Source organism: Osmia lignaria, chromosome 11 (genome assembly GCF_051020975.1).
Source record: "Osmia lignaria lignaria isolate PbOS001 chromosome 11, iyOsmLign1, whole genome shotgun sequence".
Classification (NCBI taxonomy): Eukaryota; Metazoa; Arthropoda; class Insecta; order Hymenoptera; family Megachilidae; genus Osmia; species Osmia lignaria.
This window is the reverse complement of record NC_135042.1, coordinates 5,595,982-5,611,796: the sequence shown is the minus strand read 5'-3', so window position 1 is coordinate 5,611,796 and position 15,815 is coordinate 5,595,982. Positions and strand designations below refer to the sequence as shown.

General features: G+C 38.2%; 3 protein-coding genes across 3 annotated transcripts in view; all 3 read left to right on the top strand.

Moving 5' to 3' along the window:
* The window catches only part of qless (decaprenyl diphosphate synthase subunit 1 qless), a 29,848-nt gene extending 23,309 nt beyond the window's left edge, over positions 1-6,539 (top strand). The window contains exons 5-8 of the mRNA XM_034323880.2: positions 3,018-3,107; positions 3,225-3,356; positions 3,437-3,631; positions 4,005-6,539. Of these exons, the coding sequence (XP_034179771.1) occupies positions 3,018-3,107; positions 3,225-3,356; positions 3,437-3,631; positions 4,005-4,226 (639 nt within the window). The 3' untranslated portion in view covers positions 4,227-6,539. The remainder of the gene's footprint in view (positions 1-3,017; positions 3,108-3,224; positions 3,357-3,436; positions 3,632-4,004) is intronic.
* A 193-nt stretch (positions 6,540-6,732) lies between these two features.
* LOC117604128 (dnaJ homolog subfamily C member 9) lies at positions 6,733-14,111 on the top strand. Its single transcript, XM_076691023.1, has 4 exons — positions 6,733-6,874; positions 7,001-7,315; positions 7,385-7,551; positions 13,484-14,111. The coding sequence occupies exons 1-4, from the start codon at positions 6,781-6,783 to the stop codon at positions 13,739-13,741; spliced, it is 834 nt and encodes a 277-aa protein (XP_076547138.1). The 5' UTR covers positions 6,733-6,780; the 3' UTR covers positions 13,742-14,111.
* LOC143305852 (uncharacterized) lies at positions 7,923-10,056 on the top strand. The gene has a single exon (XM_076691018.1). The coding sequence runs from the start codon at positions 8,223-8,225 to the stop codon at positions 9,846-9,848; it is 1,626 nt and encodes a 541-aa protein (XP_076547133.1). The 5' UTR covers positions 7,923-8,222; the 3' UTR covers positions 9,849-10,056.
* Positions 14,112-15,815: the final 1,704 nt, after the last annotated feature.

Genomic DNA, 15,815 nt, shown 5'->3' with positions numbered 1-15,815 from the left:
CGAACGTGTGATCATTTTTATTTTAAAGCTAGCCTTGCAGCAGCTCCCTGAATAATTTCTTCTTATTAATCATCGAATAATGTATGGTGGGTCGATCAATTTATTCCTTTGTTTTCAATCTTATTTCGAAAACAATAGAAATTTACTTCGAAACACAGTTCACTGACCCAAGTGATTTTCTACTCTTCTTTGAAATGATAATCGGCTGTCGGATTTAATTAAACCTGAAACATCACAGTTCAGTAAACAGCTCGTTGTTTCCCTATTTCAGAAACTTTCCCTTTCGTCCCTTTTGCAATCTCGCAATACGTATCTGTCGAATGACTATACCGTTCTAATTGACTCATAAGTTCAGCTCGCTAGACCAGCTGGCCGTTTCGATCCGTATCATTGAACGAAAGTTATTTCCCAAAGCCATAACGGCGAATTTTGTAGTCGTTGCGAAAGACGGGACATTTTTCGCAAGCATCGTTGGCCACGAAAACACGGTGTTCTCGAAAGTGAGTCCATCGTTGCGCTGCGTGAAAAGCGGACAAGCATCGTACCGGATGTGAAACTGGAAAAATTACGACCTGTCCACGATGCCTCGTCCCAGCCATTGTCGGAGGGAACAACGAACGAGAGTTCCTTCGAACCATCCATCTATTTGTTCGACTTAACGCCGAATACCTAGCGTTTTTTTAACTGGTAAACGAAGCGCCTCGAGGGAACGCTCAAAGTTTCACTCGCCAGGCTCTTCCTCGCGAGGAAAACTGGTGTAGTGAAAGCGTCGGGATTGTTTGCGTTCGTGATTGCAAGATGTTTCTGAACGAAAGAAAAACATATTTGCAGAAAAACCGTGAAAGAATATTATTATTCAGTTGGATGCAAGAAAGGATTCGAGGCACGCAGATTTTTCCATAAAATTCAATTCTCTTCTACGTTCCTCTAAATTTCATTATTTTGATAGAGTCTTGGCTAATTTTATAAATCACTGTTGACAGATTGACCCTAATTAGTATTTAATAATAAGACAAATATAAATGCAAAAGGGGCCTCTTTTTCCATAAAACTCAAATCTTTTCTACGTTCCTATAGAATTTCATTATTTTGATAGAATCATGGCAAATTTTATAAATCAGTGTCGACCTACTGACACTGATTCGTATCTAACAAGCCAAACATAAATCAATAGAAGAGATATACTGTATTTTTTAGTATACCTGTGAAAAAAAGATGTATCAGTCAATTAAAATTCATGGCATTCTATCCCCATACTATTTTTAATAATTCCACTCATTCGATTGCTATTTTTATCTGCTTTCTAGTTAAAGAGGTAGGCTCGGTCTTGTAGCAGGAATCGAAATGGCTAATTTTTCTCGTGTCTTCGTCTGTTTACCTTGAAGTTTCACAATCAGGAAAGAAAACGAGACGAGAGTTCATTAGTTATGCCGGAACCAAATCTAGGAACATCGTGTACAAGATATTCGACACGTGTCGTTAAAAACCCCTAACACGAAATTGAACAACGAAGACCGTCGAAAGTGTCGTCAAACATTAACTCGGCTATGGAGATAATTAGAAATAATGAGTCAGAATTTTGCAAATATAAAATTTCATTAGTTCCCTTTCATTATTGAAAAAAGAACAAGGAAAAAAATCATGCATTGTCTGAGAGGAACACTGGAAACTCAGCAGTCATTGACGAGGCGTCGAAACTATAATGTGTTTGGAATAGAAGAAAATAGTCATCAGCTTTGGCTACGTTAAAAGCCATCAAGAAAATGTGGTTTCAACGCATGCAACATGTTCATCAACGATTCCTATTGTCGGTTTATCGTTGGATAACCGCAGCCGCATGAATCGAAACGAAACACAGTAGTCATCGTCTCTTGGACGATCTGTTCGAGCTCTCAATGATTCAACTTGCTATTCTGACCCCTATTTGCATTGCAACGACTTTCTAACGGTGTTGCATGCAGAAAGGTTCATTTGATGTGTACGATCAATTAGAATTTAAAGGATTCAAAAATGGCTAAGAACAGCTGTGCCTTTTCTTTATTTTAATCAAAGATTTATTTTTAAAAAGCCATAGTAATTCCAATTATTGAAATAATTGTTATTATTATTATGTTGTATTGTCACTTTTCAAATATTCAAATTAAAAATATTAATTAAGAAGACGTAATACTAAAGGTATCTTCATCATGTATCATTATAACATTATAACTCATCAAATTTGAGATGAATTATTTAGAACAGATAGCTTTCTGGTTTTTGCTATGTTTGTCCATTTTACGCTTTCTGTATACGCTTTTACCTTATCAGGTACCAAATTGACGAATGGCAGAAAGTAGATTCTTCTCGCATTGCTAAGCAGAGATCTCTATCGTGATACATTAATTAACACGTGTAACTTGTATGTTGATTTCGCTGGAACAGGAGGCTCTGATTGGAAGATGTCGAAGAAGTGTAAGCTTCGATGATAAGAGAATCTTTACATTATCTAATACACGTATAATGCGATAACTTAAGTAGAATAATCTTTTTTCCTTTTTGAGAAATTATAATCGATTCGGTGTTGAAATGGAAATAAAAAAATGAATGAACATAAACGCACGAGTCATCTTTGGATATTGAACATTCACCACCTTCAACTTTGCTGATTCTGTTTCGAAAGATGTCCAGTGAAAGGAAACGCGCACCTTAATTCTACACACCTGTTTTTATCTCTCTTGCCCATATGAACGTTGCAATTTATTTATTCGTCGACTCATTGACCCTTCCTCCCATTTCCAAATTCAATTCTATAGAAAATTGGATCGCTTATGATTCATCGCAACTTTTTAGCGAATTTTGAAACAAGTTTCTGGATCGTAAGTTAATGCTTTCAAAACAGAGAAAACGGTACGCGAAAGGTGAATAAGACGATTTCTTACGGTTCGCGTTGTACTTTGTGTTTTTTTTTTAATTCGGTTCGCGTTGAAATTATGCGAAAGAATTAATTTTAATTTCTAATTTTTGTGTTTTTGTTGCAGGTGACGATGGCAGGGGATTACGTTTTGGCAGTCGCGTCGATTATGATATCCCAACTTCGGAATAACGATGTTACCTTCTGCCTTAGTCAGGTAAAATTCCAAATGATTTCAAAGTTTCACGTTATAACGGGTGCGTACAAGTACACGTACTCTAGGATCCTGATATAATCCTGACGAGAAGTATTGACAAGTCCAGGTGCTTTCCAGGTCGTGACGGACCTGGTGCAGGGTGAATTTATGCAGCTCGGATCGAAGGAAACGGAGAACGAGAGATTCGCGCATTACCTAACGAAAACGTATCGCAAGACGGCAAGTTTGATCTCGAATTCCTTGAAAGCTGTAAGTGAACGATGTCTATGGTGTTCGAAGGACTATTGGTTCTTATTGGAATCTCTATTGAAGACTGTGTGGTATTGCAGGTAGCTATGCTAGCAGGTGCCGACGAGCAACTAGCCGAAGTGGCCTTCCAATATGGTAGAAACGTCGGTTTGGCATTTCAATTAGTGGATGATCTTTTGGATTTTGTGTCTTCCCTGCCGACAATGGGCAAACCTACCGCAGCCGATCTTAAACTTGGTCTTGCAACCGCCCCGGTTCTATTTGCATGTGAACGGGTAAGAAATTAAATAGATCTGTAAGATCTATGCGAGAAATACTCTCGAGAATTGTATATCTGCTGCTGGTAATTTGGAGAACTACTGTGGATATAACAACACTGCATTTCCTCCTACGAATCAGTAAATAATCATATCTGAAAACCTTCTGTTAAATAAAAATAATAAATAATGATAAGAGCAATGGCACAACAAAAAACTTGAATCTGTATTTTGGAATCAGAGCAAGAGTTGTACTTCAGTCCATATTTACTATCTTATCAATAGTTTATATCTGGAATTAGGTCGACACCTTTACTGTATCTTACAATTGATTCTCAGACGTTCAGAAAGCTTGAAATTATAGTTGTGTCCACTGTCTGTTCTGTTACAGTATCCAGAATTGAACGCGATGATCATGCGTCGGTTTCAAGAGCCAGGAGACCCGGAAAGAGCGTTCGAGTTAGTCCATAAATCCCAAGGTCTCGATCAAACGAAATTCTTAGCTCGAAAACATTGCGTTGAAGCTGTGAAGCTAGCACAATCGTTAGCCGACAGTCCGTACCAAAAAGGTTTACAGGTGGTCTGCGATTTAGTGTTGAATCGCATGAAGTAGCGTTACGGTGGTCACCGGGAGAATCGAAACGTGTGACGAAAAGTGTTGAGAGAAAACTGGTAGTCGCGAATAATTCACGTTGGCCCTGAGATACGCCAATTAATCAAATTGCATCGAACAAAGCATAATTAATGCTTACCTCTGATAACGTAACAGGTAGAACCAACTATAAAAGTTGATTATGCGTTCGATTGATTGTTATCGAGGGTAAAACTCGTAGTTCTATTTAAACTTGTATGTTTTGTAACATAAAAGTTTACGATGTTAATATTAATGTTAATTCGACGAATACGAATGATTAGAGGGGAAATTATTTTTATAAATTTCACACCACGTGTAACGGAAAGAGAAGAGTACATCATGTTGATGATTGTCTGTAAGGCAATATCGAGGTACGAGTGACGTTATCATAACGTTTCTCTGTCTATGTGCAAGTCTATATAAATTGAAATAAGTGTAATAAGCGAGCCGATCGCTTGTCAAGTGCCTGGTTACATCTTGCTAGGGAGAGAAGCATCCATACAGAACAGTGTAAAAAAGAAAAGACAAACGATAACGTTTACTTCGCTCTATATTGCACATACTACCTGATTTTTATCGGTATTGTCGTTAGCCAATCATAAGTGTAAATAAAATGACGTGTAGGAGTAGTTATATTGCATTAGAATTGGTAACTCTTTTTGATTGTTCTTTTCATCATTCTTTCTTAAAGTATTATGTGACACGATGTATCCAAAAAGAAAAGAAAAGCTATTCATGACAGTATTATAATTAATTAACTTAATCAATTCAAATATTATAAGGCGGACAGAGTACTTCAACGCGGTAGCAACTAATTTTTCAAATTACATATTTGATATTTTGAAGGGTAACAATCGCAAGGGTACCAATACTAATTGACAGCATAATTTAAAATCTCGTTTAAAGTGTGCGAAGAATACCTGCCAAAGAAGGCTGTATACATAGTCTTGATTCTTCCACTCGTATAAGAAATTTATTTTTGGTTTGTCGAATGTAATAAGTGTCATCTACTACCACAAATTTGCATATTACAAATTATTGGAATTGTTAGATTTCTTTTTTATATCTTCATTCAAGGTATTCGTGTTAATTTAAAAAAAGAAGAAAATGAAAGTGGAAAACCATCCTCCATGATTTTTCATATTCTTGAAACGGAAAGCTGCTCAAAATATTATTTACTACGTAACTGAACATATAGGAATAAATGTATAATAACTTATATTTATAACATGAATTAATGTATATAATTGCTCTGTAAGGTAACACAAATCACCGCTGTAAGATTATTAATAAAACAAAAAAAATTGCAAAAATGTAATTACGATCAAACGTAGATATGTATGTGTAGGGTAAGGATACTTCATTGGTACAGAGAAAAAGAGAATAAATGAAGCTCTCGATCTTTTACACACATATTTAACTTATTTATAACTCATTTAATTTATGTACGTTTTATTAAAATTTTCGTTACAAAGCTAAAACAACAAATTAGTTTAATAGGTAACAATAAATTTGAGGAATTTTAACAATTATGATGTACACAGTGGTACAAATGTACAAATACGCTGGTGTTTTTAAAAGAATGTAATATTCTTTTTACATGTAAAGTACATGTAAATATGTGAATTTTTGAATGCTCATTATAGCGAAAAATCATGAAATTGTTGTATAAACATTAAATATATTAACTTAGATCGATCAGCTTCATTATTACTGCATTGTAAGCTGGTAGGTTTCATTTTACTTGTTGTGTTGGGGAACACTATATCGCAGTTCATCAGAGTCCATAACTGCGACGCGCAGGTTGGAAGATGGTGGGGGAACGCAGCGAGCTCTCTGCTAATCGCTTTCCATTTCTTTTGGAAGTATCGCCAATCAGGGCGAAGATGCGCACTGAAGAAGCGCGAAGAACGAAAACTGGTCTTTTCGCAATTATGGACTCTGGTGAACTGTGGTATAAATCCATATTATATAATTTCTTTTCAATATAAATATTATATTGCAACTCAAAACGTATTTTAATCTGTTTAAAATAATAACGTTATTGCGGGATATTGAAATTTGGAAATTGACTAAACTTACTGCATTCAATATTTCAACATAACATGAGAACTTAAAATTTTTGTACAATCCATATTATCGATGATATAAATTATTAATTCTGATAAAAAACCAACGACACTAACAAAACATGATTAGAATTAATTTTTACAAAGATCAATAAACGAATAAATAATATTGTTGTGCCAACCACTACTTAATTTTCTTTGCTATTGTACTAATGTAAACCTTTCGATCGGTGTATTTTCGAAATGAAAGTAATTTTGAATCTTACAAAATATTATTGAACATCGATAATATAGGTATTATATATGTATATTGTATATAAAATGCTTATAGATGTCGTTTACTATGCGTTTCTGTTTGAATATACCTAACTCAAAATAAGCGCGAAAACACTCAACGCTTACATCTTGCCAGTTGAGTTAACCACTAACAAAAATTGAATCATATTTAGCAAAAAATCAAAATTATGGCAAGTTTATTAGACCTTTGTGAACAATACTTCGGTGCACGTGATTTTTATGAGGTCCTAAAAATTCCAAGAACTGCCAATGACAAACAAGGTACGTGGACATAACCTGTATGTACGAATTGACTTTTACTACCTTCGTTTTATGATTTAATATATTAAATAGAAATCATTATTTTATTTCAATACTAATTGAGCATTATTTTCCATATTTTCTTAGTGAAAAAAGCATATCATCAACTATCTTTACTCGTACACCCGGATCGTGTTGAGGAAGATGTTAAGGCAGAGGCAACAGAGAAATTTAAAGTACTTGGACGGATTCATTCAATTCTCAGTGACAATGAAAAACGCAAAATTTATGATCAATCCGGCGAGTACGATGAAGAAAGTGAAGAGGTTATGATGAGAAATTGGGCGGATTATTGGAGGTCTCTTTTCAAGAAAATCACAGTGGAAGACATCAATAATTATGAGAAGAATTACAAAGGATCAGAAATAGAGATCAAAGACTTAAAGCGTGCTTATATGGATAGTATGTAATTTTAATCCTTACACAATATTGATTGTGCATAAATACATAAGTTTTAATGCTTTCTTGCAGGCAAAGGAGACATGGATTACATCTTAGAAACAGTTCCTTTTACCAGCTGTGATGATGAACCCAGGCTACATGATATTATTCAAGGTCTTATAGAAAAAGGTGAAGTGCCAGAGTATAAGGCCTTCACACAGGAGAATGATAAGAAAAAGCAACGTAGAAAGCGTAAGGTATGTGAGAAAAATATTGTTTAAAAATGTATTTTATAATATCTACAACTCTTTGATGTCTTCAGAATGGAGCATTCATGTTCTATTTCTTTGCATGTAAAGAAACAGTTATTTAATGCAAATAATATGATTGATGAGATAATCAGTCATTCTATTACTACATATTGTTTTCTCATAAGTTTGAAATGTCAAACATGTTGAAAGATGCCAGTATGCGCGCAGGTGGCGATGTGCTCGTAAATTTGAGCTCGATCTCCCGCCACAGCCTCTGTTTCTGCTGTAGATCACCTTAGAGATCTGATGAACAAGTGAGCAGCGCGCTATTTTCAAGCTTTTCTATTTTTACCAGTACATAATACTGCTTCATGATTGGAAGTAGTAGGAGGTGAGCCAGTAGTACAAGGAATAAGAGGGGGAGCTCTAGTAAATAAGTAAAGAGGGAACGCATGAGAGGATTCAGTCTACAGAACAATTAGATCGATTCTAGCTCACTGCTAGATGAATTACAATTTTCGGCTAAAATCCCTACCACGATGACTGCGTAACTTTGAGTCGTCGAGACGAACGCGTGCAAAATAATGATACGTATTTTCTACCACGATAAAATCGTCAAACTGTTGTACAGTCGATCGTGTAATTTTTGAAACAGCTCAACTGATCGTTTTATCGAAATGGGTGCGATTGTCGAACTGTTACTGTTCACCACTGTTCTATGTACGAGTGTTGGTGGAGTGCAAGGCGAGTGCAGGCATGTGATGAACGACGACATGATAGAGTACACCTGCGAGGGTGGACGACTTTCCGACTTGAACGATCTTCCCGAGTCAACTGGAAAGATTCGAATCACTAACATGCCAATTTCAAGGATAACTACGAACACTTTCTCCAGATTCGGTCCAGACTTATGGGTCCTTAGTTGTTCCCAATGTCAGATAAGGGACATCGATCCAGGTGCTTTCCAGCGATTGAACAATCTCCAGCAGCTAAGTCTAGACAATAATTACTTAACCACCGTCAGAGAATCCTGGTTCAGCGGCCTGGATTATTTAACGTACTTGGACTTAAATTACAATTACATAGAATCCATAGAGGATGGGGTGTACAGGAATCTACCCAGTCTGATTGATTTAAGACTATCTGGTAATCGATTGGAATGTTTAAATCTGGAAGCTATGACGAATTTGAGAGACTTGAAGAGAATATTTCTCGGTGAAAACTCCGAATTCAAGTGTCCCAATGCCGTCAGCGCGTTCCTTGAAAGGCGTGGAGTGGTATTTGACAGGGATCCGGAATGGAGTAAAATTCCCAACGACTTGATCCCAGCGATACCATTTGGCTACGATATCGATGAGTATACCACTCCGGAGCAAACCATGGCATTGCCTACCCATCGCCAGAGACTACATCCAACATCAGCGACACCACCACCTCAGCCCATGGAATCCACAGCAACATACGTACCACCAAAGTTCCATACCACCGAAGAAGTAATCTATCGTCCAGTGTACACTCCAGATTGGAGAACAACTCCAAGACCAACGACTGAAGTCTACGAAGAGAGGGAACACTTCAGTACGCCCAGCCCCTATTACGATGACGTAGCGAGGCCCTACGTTCCCCCAAGGACCATCGCGCCAATAGACACGTACGAAACAACAAAATACGAAACTCAGGATGCAACAACCTTAAGATCTTGGCCGACATTCCCGGAATCCACCAGTGCCAGACCCGAATACCCGCTTTATCCACCCCATGAGAACAAGGACAGTGACTACGATGAGCAATATTATTCGAGCGAAGCGACCAACTCGTTCCCTTTGGCACCTAGCCCACCTGATCGTCACGAAACACCGCCTTTCGTGGAATCTGATGCAGAGCGGACAACCGTCCCATATACGGATTGGTACGACAGGAATACCGTACCATCGTATCCACCTATATACAATAGGCCACCGGAGTACCGCGTCCCACCGACAAGTGAATCGCCTCCGACTCATATCGTCCAACCATTGCCTCCTATGTCGCCAGAAATGGTGCAGCCAGCCTCGCCAGATAACACGTTTCAAGCACCCTATTACGAGCACACGATTACCGTTCATACTCCACCATTGGTGGCCAATCAACCGTCTCTGGAAGAAGTGACTCCAGTTATGATACCAATTGAAACGACCACCGATAAACCGTTGCCCAATTGCCCGACCAGCAATTTATCTTCCTCGAGCCAGGGCTCCCTAGGGACGATCCTCGTCTCCTTTCTTCTGATCACGATTGGTCGCATCCTCGTGGAGGGATTTTAGCTAAAAAAAAAAACAATAATCTTACCTTCTTACAAACTAACGTTAATCTATTAACGAAACAGTGCGGGCACGTATGTCCTGGAGTGACGGTAAATGGATTTAATCATAGACATTGGACGATCAAAGTGTAGCTATACGATTTCGTCGTTTTCTCTTCTCCGCATGGTGTTGAATCGATCACGAAGACTATGGTAATCATCGGTTGTTAGCTCGCGAACCAAACGGACCGTTGGTTCTTAAGAAGCACCGAGGAGCCTGCTGAACCCAAAGTGTACGTATTGGCTTGTTCGGCATGCACACGCGTGACGCATTGCTAAGACTCTAGATTGTGCAACATTGTTCCAAGGAGGAATGCCAAATACGATTTCCGTGCCGGTGCAATGCTGAATATCAATTGAAAGTAACGAGCGACGAGGGCCAGCTCAATGTATCCGGTGTGCTAATGAAATAATTACTAATGTCATCGTCCAATCTAATACTGTTGGCTGTTATGTAACGACCTTGACTGACGCGTTTGATCGGGATACTGCGTTTCGTGTTTTGTCAGCCGAGTCGGCACGCGATTACAAAGCGTTCCACTGTCTAGATGTATCCACGTCTGTCTCGCGAGAACCGATTGCTCTTGCAACAGGTATACTTACATATTCCTATGCGCTGACTGTTCGCCGTGTCCACACGCCAGCTCTAAATAGTAGACAGGCTGATCGACAGTGGCCTTGCCGGAAGTCTCGAAGAGACTCCGTTGAAGGGTGCTCATTGTGGTCTCGATAGAAACACGTGTGCACACGTGTGCATCCATAATGCGCTCCTATTGCAATAACTTCGCGCGGCTTAATGGCACTCGGACATTCGATGGCAAACGATTTAGAGTTATAAGATATAGTTGGATTCGAAAATACAGCGCGGTCTTTAGGAAACAGGGGAGATTCTGTTAATATCGTTTCGCGAGCGTTTTAAAAGACGAGGATGAATTCTTTTTTATTATAAATCTCGACGAAAGTTACAGTTGTCTGCAGACATAGTTTACGTAACGTGTAAACAGACACAGTCAGCACGTTTCGGGATCAGACATCACGCCCAATGTTGAACAAGCTTATTTTCTCTGCCGGACAATTTTAACCGGACAGACGTTGAAAAAACGTTTATTTTATCAGTAGAACTTGAGTCGGTGTTTTTTTTAATGGTTTCTCCATTACAAAATGTCTTGCTGAAAATTGATTTTTATGATTACCGAACTATATCAACGTACGAGATGGAGTTTAAATATAATTTTCAATTCTCCCCTCCGCCGTTTCTTTAGATATTATTCTTTCCAACGCGCGATAATCGTTCGTTTGAAAATCTGACTTGGTCGACGGAACGTTTTCTCGCAGATCTGGGTCACCGGATCGACCCGGTCGCCGTTCAAGGGTTACCTCGCAATCCCGGGGAAACTCATCAACGAAGCGAAGGTCTGCCTCCAATTCGCGATAAACCAGTTAGGATTCGTAACATTGAGCGTTCTAGGGTCAATTCTTGCGAAATTCCGCAACGATGACCGACCGCGAAGGGAATTCGTTATGCAACTGTGCCGCTACCTCGAACCCAATGACTATTTTCAATTATTTCGTGATTCTGATGATTTCCGGAGCGCCAGGCTCGCGGCCAGATCTGTCGTTTGATCTAGACACTCGGAGGCTAGGTAATTCAAGGTTGAGGAAGAGGAGGGACCCTGGGGCGTCCAATCGACGGATGCGTGGATGCACGTGTGTGCACTTTGAACAGTGGATATTTTGGTACCTCATTGATTCACAAATAGCTCCCGAAGATATTATCGATCGATCGACGTTACTTCTGTAGTAACAGCAAATCCCCCGTAGATCTGACAGATTGTTTATTTGAAATAGTTTGCCTGTGACTAACAGAGGAGATTCCTTTGGCTCTGAGCACTGTTCATCAGTATTTTTCCGGGTACTATTTTTAGGAGATTTGATTATTTTGTATCTGTTTCTTGGTTAAGGGCGAGGGTAGGACTTGGGAAAGCTGGGTAGCCTAGGGAGAACTAGGAGAGCCTAGGCTGAGCCTAGGGAGTACTAGGAGAGTTAGAAGCGTCTGGGAAGAGCCTAGAGACCCATTTCCTTTAAATTCAAGTAAATTCTACCTCTACCATTCAACCCAACTATCTTCAAGTAACCTTTCATATTGAAATTAACCCTCTTCTTTTTCTATATTAATCATCCTACCAATGAAAATATCCAAATAGAAACATAGTGTGTAAACTGTTAACTGTACCATCATAAATTAATCTTAAGGCCATCGTTTCATAAGCATCATTTAGTATGAAATACTACGTCTGCTGTTTACTCATTTATCTGTTTGCATCAAAATAACAATGATGTAAACACCGCGAAAATAAATCCTCTCTGAAAGCAGAGGTCCCTTTGACAGCGAAACCTTGTTCCAGCTTCAAAGCTTAATTCCTGAGGAATTTACATATGTGCGTAGTCGATATGCTGACAGATGAAAGCGTCTCGTTAGTAATAGCTGATTCACTTTTCTCTCGGTAGGTCTCTGTCAAACGTCGTTTTGATAATTGTCGCATTCAGAATTTCGCGAACCGTTGTGTAATGGACTAACATTAGGATGTCTCTCGGATGTACTTGCCAGAAATTATAAATAACGGAATTTCCTCAGCGACGAATTATGGAGTAGGTCACTAGGAATATGGAACATCATCGACAAGTATGAACTATAAACATTCGCATCTGGACCTGATGAGCGATGATTAAGACACCCTTCAACGCTTCCACGAAAGCCTCTATTTATGAAAATCTATATTTTTCGCATCAATGAATTATTTAGATTATTTAGATGATTCATTCAAAATTTAATTTTGCAATTTTACCAATTTCTTCGATTTTTTTACACAATTTCGAAACATCTGTTTTTCTATTAACGTTATCGTATACAGTGTGTTATTCAAGTAATACAATGCACGAAAGTTTAGTCAATTTCTGAAGGCAAGAATCTGACGTATTTCGTGGAAATAGAAACAACGAGACGTACATTTTATTACCTTTCACTGTTGATTGAAAAGCCATATTGCTGGCACGTTGCCTTTGTTTTTTTAAACAATACGTCAAAAAACGTCAGGCATCCAACATTGTTCGCCAATCAACTTTTTTGAAAAGAAATTTGCAATTAAATTTCTGATGTTGGTTCTAAGTCAGAAGGATTAGTAATTAGAGAAGGAAGTTGCAACTGCTGAGTATCATCTTGATAGATTAAAATAATGTCTGATAATCTCGAGGATAGACATATGGCTAGCTTCGAAAATAGAGTTAGCCACGTCGTGAAGTGGTAGCAATTAATTTCGTTAATAAGGACGCCTCTAAGCTGCATCCAATCAACCTGTGATTTATACATCTCAATGGTATCTGTTGCTTGTTAATCGAGCTCCTTATTAATCTGGGTCAACCGATGTTATCAAAGTGGATGGAAAGGCAAAAGCTGGCCAATTAAAATTGTTGAAGCATTAACATTTTAAGGAGGGCTGTTTAAGTGAATTTTATTAAAATTTTATTTCATAAAAATCCGTTTAATAAAAATATTATTTAGCTATATTATTGATTAAATTTTTTTTTATTAATTTTCAGTGGGCCAAGGAAGCACAGGAAGCTGAACGTCTAGAAAAGATGCTTAAGATCGAAAACGAAGAAAACGCAGCTGCAAATAATCTAGCTTTGGCCATTCAAAGTCGCAATGAAGCTCGAGCAAGTCAGTCTGACAGTTTCTTCGACTCGTTGATTGACAAATACGTGAAGAAGGCGGAGAAAACGACGAAAAAGAAAGCCTCGCCCGTGAAAACCGTGAAAACCCCCAAAAGTACGAGAAAAACTAAAAAAAAGGCGTAGAATAATAGAATTTGTATACGAATCTCCCTCCACGTTAGCATATTCGCGCGATTTTTATAACTTCATCGTTAATTAGCGAAGATCGCATCGCTCTACCGTATACCTGTTTTTATGAAACAAATGGTAATATTTATGTTTTGTAAATTTTCGACGTGTAACATCGTTTTTAAAAAATGTCACGTCGATTCAATGGAATTCTTTGTAATTACATGTAGATAAATCATGTTCAAATATACAATTTGAATACATAACATTACTGATTGCTTAACCGCAATTAAAACTAACATAACGCAGAGTGCATTCGACCCGGAGCACATAAGTGGTAAATCTATATGAACAAATAAGTAAAAAATGTAGAGTGGCGTTTTTTCGTACGAGCCTCCGTTTCTGAATAAATCAATATTGTAAAACTTATGTATTTTAAAAATTTCCGCCAACACAAATGGCACTATCTACTGCTTGGTGCACAAAATGAACTTTTTGATTTTGCCGATAGGGTGCGCATTGTAGTTTTCCTTTTTTTCACCAGGTGTCACTTCCGGCCCAAGAATTGGCGGGATCATAAGTATGTTTTTACACATTAACAGTAGATGGTCCCACGCGTTTTCCGCTACGGCGGACTTTTTAAAGCATGAAGGGAGAGTGCACTTCCGGATCCGGTAGAAGCGTGTGGTTAATAAGATTGACAGGTAAGGACAATTTTTCATCTACCAAATAGTATTATACTAAGAAAAATGAGGTTTTTGCATGTGGCCCTAATTCGATGACCAAAAACGCGCCATTATTAACCTAATCAATCTTTCGTGTCATTGGTCATAAGTTATTACTTGTTTGATTACTTGGTGTGGTGTCAAAGTAAGCGAGGGTAGATTTTCGATAAACCGGCATCGTGACGGTGGCAAAGATGGTATTGGTACCTCTTTTTATCGGTGTTAGTAGACATGGTTTATATCGGCGTCATAAGTGGCCGTCTCGTATGGTCAGTCTCGGATTACGTCTGAGCTAACTTGAACGACAACACACCATACATCGGGTGACACACTTCAAGGTAAACGGTACATTGATTTTTTTTTGTGATGCAATTTAAAATGTTCTCGTCTCGAGGACTTGAAAGAACGTCTGTCAATTGTCCGGTCTTCCTCCATGTTCCCGCCATGATCAATTAGCAATGATACGTAGGACATATCGAACCACGATTTTGAAAGAAATCAATGATGATAGGGCATAAAAATTGGCAAAAATTGTATACACAAGAGATATCAAAAGTTCTGTAGGTATATCAGTACCTGAACTTGTGATATAGGATTTATAGAAATACATTAGAGTAGGCAGATAACCTATAATAGGTTATCGATCGAAATCGAAGTAAATCGAGCAATGATTTATCGAAATTATTACAAAATCTTAATCTCCAATGCTTAGATAGAAAAAGATTATAAGAATTTCGATATTTTGTACTGTTATTTTATATTTCGATGGTTTTATTAAAAATTCATTATCTTATAGGTACCAGAGGTATTCAAACAACGCATCCGGTTTCATTTTGGCGGGAATTCTGAAGGTGTCACCCGTTGTACGATTAATCGACGCACACTTTTGCTCAGTTACGACCCAACGACCATCTTATTACCGGTACGCGATGCAAACATTGGTAGCAAAGTGTAAACCACCGCTATTATTAGCCGGCCGTGTAATAAGAGTCTGTGTTAGCGAGTTTCAGAAAGAAGACCGAAACACAATGGGGAGATTTTGCAGCGCACCTCGAACAATAATATTTTTTTCATCGACGTCGAAACAGCAATTAGATCCTGGCACGATGTTGTACTCCACAAAAGCAAGTAATCTGCTCGATGGCCGATTGTTTCCCTGGACGTCGATTCGATACCAATGAAACGAACCGCGATGAAATTACGAAGCAAAACATGAACGACGACGTGGAAGCGAAAGCAAAAGCAAAACGTTTTATAGAACTGCTAATCACCGGAGCAGAAAATGAAACATTGTTCGTGGTAGCAATTTGCGAGGAAATTAATTAAATAGCAATTTAACGCTTCCAGCAGCGTGTTAAATTCAA